The sequence below is a fragment of the Thermobia domestica genome, chromosome 5 (genome assembly GCF_964235325.1).
Source record: "Thermobia domestica chromosome 5, izTheDome1.hap1.1, whole genome shotgun sequence".
Lineage (NCBI taxonomy): Eukaryota > Metazoa > Arthropoda > Insecta > Zygentoma > Lepismatidae > Thermobia > Thermobia domestica.
Genome location: NC_137458.1, coordinates 223,563,090 through 223,578,385, shown reverse-complemented (window position 1 = coordinate 223,578,385; position 15,296 = coordinate 223,563,090). Strand labels below are relative to the sequence as shown.

The window sequence follows — 15,296 nt, the reverse complement described above, 5'->3', positions numbered from 1 at the left end:
GGTTCCTTTCACTTTCCTGTTTCCCCTATTATAATAAATCTCATCATATACGTGGGACGTTAAATTAAAGAAAAAACATGCCTTCCTTCTGTAGTTTCATGTATAACAAGTTTCAAGTATAAGATTTAGAGTTGTTTTACTGCCTCTGTTGAGTGTCATTACTTCAGATTATTATATATACAAATAAAGTTATTCACATATTATTGAATTTTATAAGCAAACACAGGCATGTTGAGTTGAGTGTTCTGAGTAGACATTTCTTTCGAATTTGTAACCGATTTATTTCTGCCTCTTCTCTTCCTTAAGAGACTCATACACGCAGACACATGCATGAAGAACCTTCCAACATGCATGAAAAATGATAAAACCACAGCAAGTTAATTGTGTATGGCCTTGTTCATGCATGTTGAAAGTTTTCAAAATCTTCTGAAAACATGCATGATGGTTTTGCTGTTCTTCATACATGTTTACTGTGTATGTGCTCGTTCATGCAAGTTGGTTGCTTTATATTTAGGTTCGCCAATAACGACAGCAAAAGAAATCTCGTGACTCTTCCTCCACATTTATTCTTCTAGTAAGTTGAACAGCAAGTTGGTACGTGTGTGGGCGAAAAATTCTTCCCACATGCATGACGTCACAAATCTTTCATTCAAGTTGGTCATGCAAGTGTGTGCGTTTATGGCCTCCATTACAGTCGCACAAAATAGTTTTTTTTTTTTTTTTTTTTTTTGTTTTGAGGGCTCCTCAGAATTAGTGCTCAGTAACAGGTGAGTATGTTAAAGAGACCTGTATCTTCGTATTTCCGGAACTAATATTCACTGCAAGTTTGGTGCTCCACTGGATTCCAAGTGTGGGACGTCTTTTCATGTGCGATTCTATAAGAGACTATGCCAATTCTGTTAGCCTCTCTTTTATTTATCATACACTTAGGGTTCAGCGAGTGGCAATTGACCTGTATTCTAAAGGAGGAGAACGATTAATGATAATAAATGATTATGAGAAAATTGTCGTGAAATGAGAATGAGGGAGTAGAAAGGAGACCTTCGAAAAACACGGACATAATGTTGTCTAAAAAGATTCACATTACCTGGTTTCAAATCAGAGATCTTCCATTGGGTCTTTGCGCTGTTAAATAAGTAGATCACAGTTGAGAAGCTTTATAAGTGAATTTGAGTTTCTTCTGAGTGCAAATGAATGATTATTATTTATTTATTTGTTAAAATAAATAAAAGTAGAAAATGTTTTAATATGAGTATAAATAAACATTATTTAATACATACATTGCGACCAATTCTAAAAACAGAAAATTCAGGTCGATTTTATAAATTCTTCTAGAGTAATCTCTTAAAGGTTACCGAGTTACGTTAGAGACAGACACGCAATAGTTTGGAGTTAAGTAATTGAATTTACTTGTTAGAACCTAAGAGAACTGGAAACTTCACAACGTTATCGTCTTCAATATGTAGACAGTCAAGTCCTTTTTACGTTAATACAATTTATGATATATACTATATTATTATTATTATTATTATTATTATTATTATTATTATTATTATTATTATTATTATTATTATTATTATTATTATTATTATTATTATTAACTATTCTGCATATCTGCAAATCCTGGAACTAACAGTCGTTTTTTCCTTTTAGTTTCTAGTTTGAAATTTTTCTTCTACGCCTTTCCATCTTCAGCTTCCTCTTTTAACTCTTAATATTTCCTTCCATTTTTCAAATCATCGATCATTTTTATTTTCCTTCCACTTACTACTTGCTTTCAATCCACCTTTTCTTCTATGGCGTCATGAAGAAGACTCTTTTTCGCAGGATAGGTCCAATCCAATTAGGGTTCTTTCGGAGGATGACGGTTCAAATATCCCTCTTCTTTCCTATCCGTTTGAAAACATTTTCGTCCGTTACCCTCTCTGCCCGTTTATTTTTGTTCTTTCTCCTTATCAGCTTTTGATAAGTCAGGCAAATTTCATAATTTTTCGCATTTTGAACATGTTATGGCAAAGTAATAAGAAGAAATAAAAAATATATGCTGTGGAGATGAAACGGTTTAGACAGAAGTAAACTGCAAAGAGAGAATCAGCATAAATTTAAGAAAACCAGACAGTTAAAAGTTAAAGATGGATCATCAATGCAGAAAACTATTTTAAGGGCTCTAACTCCATCTTCTGATCAATTTGAAATTGTTGTAACATCAATCTTCAAGATAGACTATGAGTACTTTTTTATGACTTGCAGTATTAGATCTTACACATACCTACATATTGCATCACTAATGAAATATTTATGAATTTCAGGGATGAGATTGATTTATTTGAATGAATTTAGAAATCTCTAACGAAAGCCTATCATCTGAACTACACTTTTTAAATAGATTTAAATTTATGATATTCTACTTTAATTATGTTCTTCCAATGTAAACAATCACATCTCATAAATATATATCTCTTTGTAGGCATTGTATCATGGGGAGTAGGGTGTGCAGAACCTGGAAGACCCGGAGTGTACACACGAGTGGAGAATTATGTTGACTGGATTTATAGTCACATAAAAGACTCAAATACCTGCAGAAAATACTGACGGTTTTTGCTGATTGATCAAATAAAAAGTAATTCACTGTTCCTTAATTTTATATAGAACGTGTCAGTATTATCTGGAAATAATGATTTTAACGAGATTGTAGCGAAACTTGATGTGAATGTTACATTCAAGAGATGTCCGTAGTTCCATATGTCTATTGTTTAGATGTTTGTATCCTAAAATAAAACTCAAATGTGAAAAAGAAGAAGAAAATAAAAAAGAAAGATACAAGTAGATTTCTTTCTCAACTCATTTTTAATTGGTTTGAATTTTATGTAACAAATATCTCAACACTGAAGTATTTTTTAGAAGTACATGTAGCATATTTGTCACTTAAATAAAATCTTAATCTGCGATAAAAACATCAAACTGAACACTATAGAATACACAGATATACATTTAAATTCTCATGTGAACAAGAAATGTATCGAATGATGGTCTTGGTTTATTTTTTTAAATACGTAATATTTCATGAAGTGTTTCTTTTGGTAATAACTGTAAACACCAAAAACACAATCTCTCAATATAAAATAAGTCCTTACTGACTGACTGATCAACTCCTAGACAAGACTACTTAAGTTAAAAACTTGAAATTTGGACAGTTCATAAGATTTGTGACATAAAGTGCCAATAAGGAAAGTTTTTTCTTTTTTTTTAATTTCTAGTGACTGGTTGCTTTCGGCTTTAGCGTTCTGTTCAGTACAGAGGCTGTGTGAGACGTGGACGTACAGTTTAGCGTTTATGGAAACCACATGGAATTCCATTGAGAATCTAATCCTTGTTCTTGCACTGAAGGTGCGCACGCAAACAACACAGCCAGGAGGAAGTTCAAGAAGTATTATTGGGAATTCGATTTGAAAGAGAATGTGGAGGGAAGAAGTAGGGGTTCTACTAACTGTAAGATGTCTATACTTCCAATTCTTTAAGTTTAGAGATTTGAAATTGGTAGTAATACTCTTCATTTAAAATAATGCAACATGTGTTTTTGTATTCTCTGATTTCTCTGGTTAATAGCAGATATCCATAAAATATCAGAGTATCATCTGTAATCCAAAATGGCTACCAGCGTGCAAAATGAGTTTGTATATAAATATGCTATTTCTTGGAATATTATGACAAACTAACAAAGTTTGCGCAGCTCGATGCACTGAAATAGTTTACACCTAGTTTGGTACTGCTCGCCAATCTTGTAAATGAATGTTATTTTTATTTATTTATTTATTTGTATATTTGGTATTGCTTGAAATATTGCGATGAAACCAGTGAGTAGTATACAAATGTACCAATCACGAACACGTTAAAATAGAGCCCCCTACCTGACTGGTGCAGCAAATCCTTTATGTATGAACCACGTATGACAAAATTAGAAAAATACCCGAAGGTATTCAACTTTTGTTTAGCAGTATGAATATTAGGTAAGAGTTGTGTGTTCATCGCATATTCGTTATATTCACGTAAATGATATCGAGAGAAACATGACGAACGTGAATTAGGAACAAAACATACATGTGTTGTTACGGAATGGAATAATAGTTGAAGTGAATCGAAATTCAATTGTTCTTTAGTCTTCCTATTGTTTCTAAATACATAATATAGAAAAACAGAAATTTAGATTTGTACTGTTATAAATGACATAAGTTTTAAGCACCATCTTAGATTCAAGGTGGCCATAGATTTTCAATTAAGCTTTTGTTTACATTTTGACCCGTCGCCATTTTGCACAGGGTTGTCGTAGAAAGTCGAGACTTACTCCATCTTTTTTCATTTAACAACAGCTTTCAAACGATGTGCTACTTAACCCCTCTTGCAATTTGAAACTTTTTCAGTTGGACCCCACCTGGGACCCTGGGCCAGGACGTTTTAACTTAAATCGTACTTTGAAAATAATACTACATTTCCTTTCCTGTTTTCACATTTGTCTCACCGTTTCCAATTTATACGGGTGACCATGGACTTTTCAATTAGGTTTCTGTTTCCATTTTGACCCACCGTCATTTTGCACAGGTTTCTCGTAGAGAGTCGAGACTTGCTCCATTTTATTTCATTTTACAACCTTTCCAACGAAGTGCCACTTAACTCTTTTTGCCGTATGAAAATTGTGAGTAGGACCCCGTCTGTTACCCTGCAGTGGACCCTGGGCCAAAATTTTTTATCCCAAAAAATGTGTCCTTGAAAACAATGGGATACGTGTTCGCCGAGCTTTCCATTTAAGCAACCGTTTCCGAAGAAATGACCCGGTTTAAACTATTCTGCCAGGTAATTTTTTGTAGCTTTTAAATTACAAAATATGTTGTAAGTCACGACATTCCGCCCGGTGGCACGTACAACTTTGGGATTTGTCTAGTTATAATACATCAAATGCAAACACAATTGTCTCGTTCGGATCTCAGCGGAGCCACTTCGTGACCCTCCCTTGTAAGGTGCACACAAGTGATAAACTGACTCGAGTAAAGCGTATCTCTTTACAGTGCATCAAGTAGAAAGTTCATTGAATATAAAAGAAACCGGTTGCATAAAATATTAATAAATAGATCAAGATATTTAGAATATTTAATGTATAGTAAATATTATATATTATACACGATTAACGTAAAACAATGATTGAAATTAACAATAAAGCATAACAAAGCATAATTTCAAAAAATAAGACCTAATTAAACAAAAAATAAAGCATAATGTGGGTTTCTCTAATCACTACATTTTATGAACCATTTTCTCATCTTTCTATATAAAAGTTGAAGTTTTGACTAACTTATCAATGTCTAGACCAAACTACTTAAGCTAGAAACTTGAAATGAGGACAGTTCACAGAATTTGTGACATAAAGTATCACCAAGGAAGGATCTTTTTTGTTTGTTTTGGAAATTAGACGTGGAAGAGAGAAAATGGGGGTTGCAATTATTGTAACGAAGTGTCCATACCTTGGAATTTCTTAAGATTTGAGATATGTAATTTGGCATTTATACTTTTCGTTTAATAAAATTAAATAATTAAAAACAGTTGTGCTGATCGATGATGATTGGAAAAATGTCTGAAATAGCTATTTTTCAGCTGCCCATCTCTAGACTTGAAATTTGACGGTAGAAAGCACCGAGCATTTGAGTAAACTCCTTTTTTTTTTTTTTCCATCATGCACTACAAGCATATGCAGAGCAACTTTATAAAGACAACGAAATTGTCTAAGCTAGTGTTCCGCAACGTTTTTCTACCACGGCAAAGCATAAATTATCCATTACTCAACATGACACACCAAAATATTATCCCACTCAAAAACGCATTACATAATGACACTATTAAAATAATGAATACTCTAATCAACCAATTATTATTATTATTATTATTATTATTATTATTATTATTATTATTATTATTATTATTATTATTATTATTATTATTATTATTATTAAACAGAAATCGAATAGATTATTTGTTAATAATTTTCGAACAAGAATTGAAATTGAGCATGACATAAGTTATTTTTCTCCAGGAACACACACACACACACACAAAATCACTTTTCTGTTACTATAATAGTAAATAATTGCACACACACCTTCAATGTGTTGTTTATACCTGCTTAACTGCATCAAAGCGACTGACCCAAGAAAGAAACGAACAATGCAATTCTCGTTCATTGATATAAATATTTCCCTCGGATATTTTAAATGTCACTTATCGTCGATAGCTCTCGCTGTCCACACAAATACGTAATGGAGAATAAACTAATTTGGTGACTGTGCCAGCAGATAGATGACTTTCTTTTAGATTTCACTTACAGTTTCTGAGTCCCATATTATTTTCATCATCTCTTTACAAAGGTAAGAAATACATTAATAACAATTCAGCTATTACATAAGATTTCTTAGCCTTTACGATGAGTTTGGCTGTCTTATAACTAATTTTCTGTACCTTATCCGTAGTAGTCATCAACGTTTTTTTATTTAAAAACTTTACTTTGCTGTGATGATAAAAAAAAAACCTCATCGTGAAAAGGAAGTCTAATTCAAAATTTCAACGAATTTACACTTTTCATAGTCCCAACATCCCTAATAAGTTGTTTTATGATGTCTATCCGTTCGTTCATTAATCACATAGAAACATGTTCACTCGCCTAGAGACCATACTGTTCAACGTAACAGTTTCAACTTCAGCTCGAACTTAATTCTAAACTTAAGATTTCTATAAGATTCTCTATTGGAGAGATTTAGAATTTTCTTCTTGCCCTTCAAAATAAGAGTAGTTTACTGAAGGCTGACAAAGAAAAACTGTAATAACGAATTTTCTTGAAAACAAGTCTAACTTTTTTTTTGTACTTCAATGTTTCATTAAGAATCTATAGTATAGAAAAAGTTATTTCTTTTAGAGAAATCAGAACGGACAGTTTATTGTCAGGTGATTTTCTCATAAATATCTCAGTCTACGAGTGAATTTCTTTTCAGACGTTTTCTCAAAAACGATTAAAGCTATTTTGTTCATATTTCATTAATAGCGTATAGCCTATTGCGTACATTACTTCATATATAAATATATAAATATTGTTTAAATCCTGAGGATAATAGGGTTTAGTATTTTGAATGCCATGGGGACCAAATTTTTGAAAAACAAATATCTCTGCCTGTCGTTAATTGAATTAGACGTTAAGCAAAATTAAATCAAAAGGCTAGCGTTTTTTTTTCTTTTCTACAAAATACAAGGCTTTGTTTATGTAAAAGTTAAAGACAAATGATATAAAAAGGATAACTAATAATACAACTTTCTACCATTACTTGGGAAACCAAAACGTGAAGCTTAGAACTCTTTAAGTGATAGCATTTAATATACAAGGATGAAAAATACAATTTACATTAAGATTAAGAGCGGTTCTTCAGTTTTTAGTTGTGCACCCATGTCCGAGTCAGGCTCTGAATCCGACTGTGGATCTGTATTTTAATTTTAATTTGTAATCTGAATGAATGCCTGGTCTCTCGTACTTTTTTATATTTCATGATTTACATTATTCTGAATCCTCACGTTCTCTATAATTACTTTTCTAAAATGAATTTTAATGCTACGTGCCTCATAACCTCACTAACTAACAAAACATTAAAACTATTTGTCTAAAATTCTTTTTGTTCCATTTAAATTCCCATCGCCTAATTAACGAAGTATTTTCAGATTTTTAAGAATTTGCCATTTTTAAAATCAATACAAAAATAATATAGATTACTTAAATGACATTTTTTAACATTAGAATAAAACGTCTTAGTATGGTTATAAAATGTGTTCTTTTTTTCTTAAAAGAAACAAAATCTCTGTTCTTAAAATTTCATTACAATATATACGAAGTAGTTCTAATTTAGGGTGAGTTAAGGTGGACTTTATGTTTGGACGTAAATTTCTTTTGGAACAGCTTTCTCGAAAACGACTTAGGTAATTTTCTTCAAATTTTATCAGTAAATATTTGATTAATAACCTATAATGTTGCTTAAGTTACTTCTTATATAAATTTACAAGGGGTAGTTTACAATTGAGAGTGAGTTTTCTTTGAACGAAATTTCCTGAAAACGTCTTATAATTTTTATCGTATTTCACAAAAAAATATCAGTAATAAAAGCAGCATAACCTGATTTAGTTTGAGAAATTAGAGCGAGAAAGTTTAGTGCGATGGCTGGTTTTGTCTTGACAGTAGACGAAAATACTGCAGAAGTATGTAAAACACATTAACTGGGACAAAATAATAATAATAATAACTCAGCAATTAATTTCTTACCCCAAATAAAACTTAGCGTCTCACTTACCAGTTTGCTACTTCACACCGGTTGCGGATTACTGCTTTAACTTGTAAGCAAACAATTGGCCATTACAAACTGCTAGATCTGAAGTAGGTTGCAAGAATGGCCTGCTTGCAAGACTAGCTAATGGTGTTCTAAGATCTTTAGCTTAGAAATTACCACCATGAAGGAAGATGTTAAAAGTGAAGGTTTAGATATTAAGTCCACTTCCACTTCTCTTCCTATAACGATTCGAAGAGCTATTTACACTAGTTATGTTTCATTTTCTTTGACTTAAAAAATCCCTCATCATTTCTGTTCATAACTTTGTATACTCAGGTACATATTTGTGTTGTTAGTTATTCTTCCTCCTTTATGTATAATTTTTTTCTTTTTCTCAATCTTTTTCTGCGTTTGATAGAATGTGTTTACTCCTTTTATATTTATAATCTTTAATCAGTCTTCGGATTATATTGTCTGTAAATGACTCAATAATCTCCTTAATTCTACAAGTAATTACAAAACAAAGAGGCTATTAGCTTTAATAATTATGAAACATTTTCATCTAAAGTAAATAGTTACTTTAGGGAACAGAGGGCGGTAAGAAAATCAAATATATTGTAACATAATAAAATAATGAACGGGAAAAGATACAAAGGATTTCCAGATATTAACTGCTTCCCTTTGTTGATTATTCCTAATTAAATTTACTATTTTATATAACTGCAAAAGTAATCAGAAGAATACGCCATTTACAAAATATTAGATCACCTATAAATTAATTCGATATGCTGTTTTTATCTAAATTAAATTTTAAACAAGTAATTACGTATTGGCTGATTGTGACACTGACTACTGGCGATAATAAGAGAGAGATTATCGTTGAATAAAGGTAATATTCAATGTCCGAAAACAGAAAGATTTAATTTAAAGAAATTAGAAGAGAGTCAAGTAAGAGAGGAATACCAGATTGAAGTTTCGAATAGATTCTCGGTTTTAATAGAATAGATTCGGAGTGCACTAGTGTTGAGGATACTTGGATTGAAATTAGAGATAGCATTAAAATTTCTGCAAAAAAGAAACTGGGACACGCGGAAATACGTAGGAACAAACCGTGGTTCGACCAGGAATGCATTAAACTAACAGAGCAGAGAAAACAGGCAAAAACTCCGAATGAAATAACTACACAAAATTTCGCAAACATTATGCGGGAAACTTCCAGAACTTTTAGAACAAAGAAAGGCGATTTTTTGAAAGCTAAAATTAAGGAACTTGAAGATAATAGTAAAAATAAAAACATTCGGAACATGTATAAGGGGATCAACGAATTTAAGAAAGGTTATCAACCTCGTGCTTATATATTAAAGAAAGCTGACGAAACAATTCACACTCATACAGATAGCATATTAAGTAGATGGAAAGATTTCTTTGACGATTTGCTTAACACGCAGCCAAAAACTAATCTGTGTGGAGAAAGGGAGATACACACCGCAGAACCGTATATTCCAGAACCCAACCGAATAAAATAAAAACCTCTATAAAGAAATTGAAGAAACACAAATCAACAGGTGTAGGCGAAATTCCGTCTCAGTTAATTTTAGCTGGAGGCGAAAAATTCTGGAACATGATACACAAACTCATTCTCCTTATCTGGAACAAGGAAGAATTGCCACAAGAGTGGAAAGAATCAATCATTGTTCCAATTCACAAGAAAGGCGACAAAAGTGACTGTAATAATTATCGAGCAATTTCTCATCTGTCAACATCCTATAAAATCTTTTCAAATATTCTATTAGCAAGATTGACCTCATACGCAGATGAAATTATTGGAGATTATCAGTGCGGATTTGGACGAAATCGATCAACGATCGACCAAACATTTACCATTCGACAAATACTCGAAAAGAAGTGGGAATACAATGCACCGGTCTACCGGTCTACAATACACCACCTTTCTTCAACAACGTTCTAATGTCAAGACTGCCAATCAAGATGCCAAAGTATGTTCTTCCAGAATATACCATGTAAGTACGAAAAAAAATTATGAATAAGTACATTCATCCTTTATATATTTCCCTCTCTCGTGCTATTAAACCGTGGTAGGTCTTATTTTTTTTATCTTTTTTTATCTTTTTTTTTTTTTTTTTTTTTTTTTTACATAGATAAGTATTTTCCGTAAAGTGCATAATCAATCAATGTGTGGTCCCGCAGCTTGCGAAGACACAATACTGTATGGCTTTAATATCTCACAACTTTTAACAATCAAATAAATTTCAAGAATATCAAAGGTATGAACATTTTAAAATTAATCGATCCCATCAGGGACGTCGCATAGGTAGGGCGACCAGGGATGCCACCAGGACAACACACCAACAAAATTAAGGAATTCAGGTTATGTTGGTGAATGTTTTTTTTTTTTTAATTAATGTTAATTCAGATATTTTACTGAACAGCATTGCAATATTATGGTCAATTATCAGAAGATTAATCTCAATAATTACAAACAGTTTCATTGAAATATTTTCCTACAAAGCAAGAAATAACAAATAAAAAAATATAAAAAAAACTTTCGTGGAACGTAGGAGATAAAGCTTCTACAATACTAAATTTAACTGTCCCTTGTTGACAAAGATTAGAAGTATCTAAAGAAGCGACCCGCAAATCATGTATATGAATATTGAATGAAAGATAACCCAATAGAATGCGATATTGCTTAAGAGTAACACTGCCCAATAAAGGGTTAAAATAATTTTCTATTTTCTTTATATTTATGTAAGAATGCCTCTCCAGTTGACATTTTAGTAATTTGAAGCTAATAAAGGCATATTTAGGCTCAACAATGGCCCAGCAAAGACAATTAATTGACCATAGTAACTATTGAAAATGATGAAGCCATAAAGTTAGATTTCAAGGAGATATTGCCCACATTAGCTCACAGAAAAGTCAGGAGAATGTCAGTTAGTGTTTGAATAAAGTACATATATATATATATATATATATATATATATATATATATATATATATATATATATATATATATATATATATATATATATATATATCGTTATGTAGTTCACTTTTATTTTAATTTATTAGTATTTTTAGGTTATCATTATATGATCTTTACACGTTTGCAGCAACGTATCGTTAATATCGTTTTGCAGAACAAATATTAACAAACCGCACATTTTGATTTTTAACTTAAATTATAATTGTAGGATTGAATTGAAGCAAATACAAGTAATTACAGACGTCACCTGAAAAAGTTGCATTAATATTCTAATGCTACGATAAATTTACTGAAAATTTTATGTATTAATCGCAAGGAAAGAAAAGTTTATTTATTCTCTTTTCTTTCTTTTCTTTTTTTATTTCTTTTTTTTAGCAAAAGTCAGAAAGTTACAGCTTTTATCACTTACACATTGGGTTTTAATATTGGTATTGTTATTTGTATATTCTATGCTATTAGTATGTTGATGTATATCAAGTCCAAAATAAAACAAGAACTCGATTTCAAAAATTCAAAACAGTTTTCATTAACAAAAGCCATTCACTTTTAAAAATTGACATAAAACAAACTTCTTTTATTTTACATTGCATATTTATATAACAGTACAGAATAAACTCTGGTTGTTTCTCATAACACACTGGGGGGTGGGGGGGGTGGAAATTATCGCCCCGGGCACTTGCAACTCACTCGACGGCACTGGATCCAATTACAAATGTTCTGTGTTCGAAACGTGAATGCAGTCTTGAAACCGTGCATGCTGGCCAAATATTATTAAACTCTGCACGGAATATACATTTCTAAACCCAATAATCCCTGTATTCCATCACAGGTCCCATCCAGTGTTGGAAATAAATTTTTAATATGTGTAATAATAATAATTTTAAGCTGTTGAGGACCATAAACCTACCTAAAATACGTTTTGAGACCCCATGTCCCCTTGGGGCCATCACAGGACCCATCCAATGGTGAGAACCTGTCTTTCATATTAAAACGAATACAAATGTCGCAAGTATCCAGACGAGAGTCTCCCGGCCTGAACGAGTAATAATTTCATGTCCCTGTGAAAAAGGGCCCCTTCTTTGCTAGGAATATTGCTTTTGAGGCCATAGGCACTATTCACAGTGAGCACCTTCCACGATACATGTGTCATTTACCTCAAGATATGTCATTTAACATTCCCAAAAAGCTAGGAAACTTTCATCAACACTCTCAGGACATTAACACCATAGGAGAGTGGCTCTAGAGGGGAGGAATATATAATATGATGACAACACAAAACTATTAAGGAATCACATTCTGTCCACCATTACCATTTGTATACATTATTTTCCGATGCTACTCCTGACACAAGCTAATGTAGCTTAGGTAAAGTTTCCGATGAGTTCAAAGTTAGATTGGTTACAGTGCCGAAACAGTTACATCTGTTGATTTGATCAGTGTTGGTTTAGTTTAAATATTTCCCAAACTATAATGAGAAAATTATCAGTTATTTACGTAATTTCCTCTATTTGAAGAATACGTACTCTCACAATGATAGCTTGAAAGCATGTTCTTGTATGCCCACAAAACAAACAATATAAATTAAAAATTTCTTAGTGTATTACTGTTTATGAGCACCCTAATTGTGTTACTCAGAGACTGCAAGGGATGGGCTTTGGGGATCTCGGCTCCTGCGGAAATCCCAACTTTTCTGTAACTCTAGTTATGATTTCCCAAATGATAATATAATGTATTCTCTTACTGAATATAGACCCCCAAACAGATTATATAAAAATTTTTGTGGACGCTCTGTATATTTTGGAAAGACAGAAATCATTCTTCAATTTATACTTTATTTTTGCCACGCAAATAATTTATTTTCTTCGGTGGGAATTGCTGATAATTCAATTTCTTTCCCACAAACTAGAACAAAAGCGTCTTTCATCGATCACTCATACCTATACCTGAAACGTTTTTTTCACTGTGAGATGCTTTTAGTGAGTAACAAAGGCTACGTTCATTATCTGAACTACATATATCATAATTGTATTTTCTCTTACAGTGTCCTCGGGTCCTGAGTGCTTCTTCCTTACTCATTAATATGCAAAGACTACGTTATATGGGCGCTTGAAATTAAATTACGTTTTCTTTAATTGCTTATGGAAATACTAGGCACAGCTGCGGCAGGCAAAAGCAGACTGCCAGGTGTGCGAACGACACAGCGGGGCCAACCATATTGCTCACTCAGTTTTATCTAGAAGTTCCCACGATAAGTTTATCGTGTTCTCTTGCATTATAGCCAGTGAACTGTGTATTAACACGAATTCTTTTAACATTTAATTTGCATATCCATACAGGTGACTTAACCTAATTACATTTTAAAATGAACTACCAAAATTGACCAGTCGGTTAATTCAGCTTACACCCAGGGCACCTGGACTCTAAGAGTTTTCTCCACGCGTCAATATAGCCAATAGGTTCGTTTAATTCAATATAGAATTACGCAAAAGGGCATGAGCTAGCAGGTGATCAAAGACTGAATAACGGTTAGCTCCTACTTAGTGAAGTCCCGGGTCCGCTGACTGTTGGTATAAGTAGTACAGGTCCTCTAATGTCCTAATTCTACGTTGTGATTCCATGTATATGAATGATATTTTTATGTGTCGTAGTCTGAGCGATCATCTGGACGTCTGTGAGGATTTCGGGACTAGACATCAGAACCTCTCGGTGCTTGATGCTCATCTCATTGTTGAAAGTTCTGTAATCCCTTTTTGGAAATGTTCTTTGATGTCTTAACCAAGTAAGTTCAGGTCTTCTGAAAGTACTCGTTGGTGGGACAGCAGTGGGCAGATCTGGAAAGCGGTTAAAGAATAAATGTCGCCCTAATACAGGAACATGAATAGTGACCACTGGTGCTCCAATAGATATGGAATACGCTTACAGAACAAAAGGCGACCTAAATCGAGACCATTTATGCTCGAACAAATATAGAATACGGTTACAGGATAACGATATCTGAAAACAGCGACCCGAGTTGAGACTGTTGGTGCTTGAATAAGTTTAATTCAAGCACCATTTAAGTATACATAAGTTTAATACTTTAATGTCGATTTCTTTTCCAGCTTAGACCCATCAATTTTTCCTTCTAGGTGAATTTTGTCATATGTATTTATGGAAGTTTATTTAATTTTGTCCAAGACGTCATATACGCAAGCAGAACTAGCATTACACGATCGGAAACTAGATTTACTTCTTCAGCAATATCGTGCTCAGTTTGAAGAACCTAAGAAGGAAAATAAAGTGAATGGCGCTCAGTTGAAAGAATTTGAGAATAATTTTTGGAAAAAATTGGTAACAATTTAATAACTATTACACCTATTTAATTACTATTACACCAACTTATCAAGAACGTACAGTAATGATCCAGCATTGTCCTCTTCGAAAATATTCTTAAAAGCTTGCAATACAATGGATCTACATTCAGCTACTAATGCAGAAAAAATAAAAGTGGTAAAGAAAATGAAAAGTAAATGGTCAGCTGGCGTAGATGGCATACCGCCAAGTATTGTAAAGAAAAGCATTAAATGGATTGCTGACCCTCTCTTTTTTCACATAAATATTTAATTCTCAAGTGGACAATTCCCTAGTATATTAAAAATTGCAAAAGTAAAACCAATATATAAAAATGGCGACAAATCAGCTCTTGAAAATTATAGACCTATTTCACTTCTCTCAACTTTCTCAAAAATCATAGAAACCACAATGAGTGTCCGGCTAGCATCATTTTTACTTAAACATGATCTAATAACACACGAGCAACATGACTTCCTTAAAGGGGAAATCAACGGACACTGCAATATATAACTTCGTAGAAATTGTACATAAAAGTTTAGATAGTGAGGAGAAATGTATAGGTATTTTCCTTGATCTTTCCAAAGCATTTGACTTAGTGTCACATAGAAATC

At 32.6% G+C, this 15,296-nt stretch overlaps 1 protein-coding gene across 2 annotated transcripts in view; it reads left to right on the top strand.

The window, feature by feature from the left end:
* Positions 1-2,971, top strand: part of LOC145686413 (trypsin-1-like) — an 88,905-nt gene extending 85,934 nt beyond the window's left edge. For both annotated transcript variants that reach the window (XM_081759707.1, XM_081759706.1), the window contains one exon: positions 2,468-2,971. In XM_081759707.1, coding sequence (XP_081615833.1) covers positions 2,468-2,592 — 125 coding nt within the window. In that variant the 3' untranslated portion in view covers positions 2,593-2,971. The remainder of the gene's footprint in view (positions 1-2,467) is intronic.
* Positions 2,972-15,296: the final 12,325 nt, after the last annotated feature.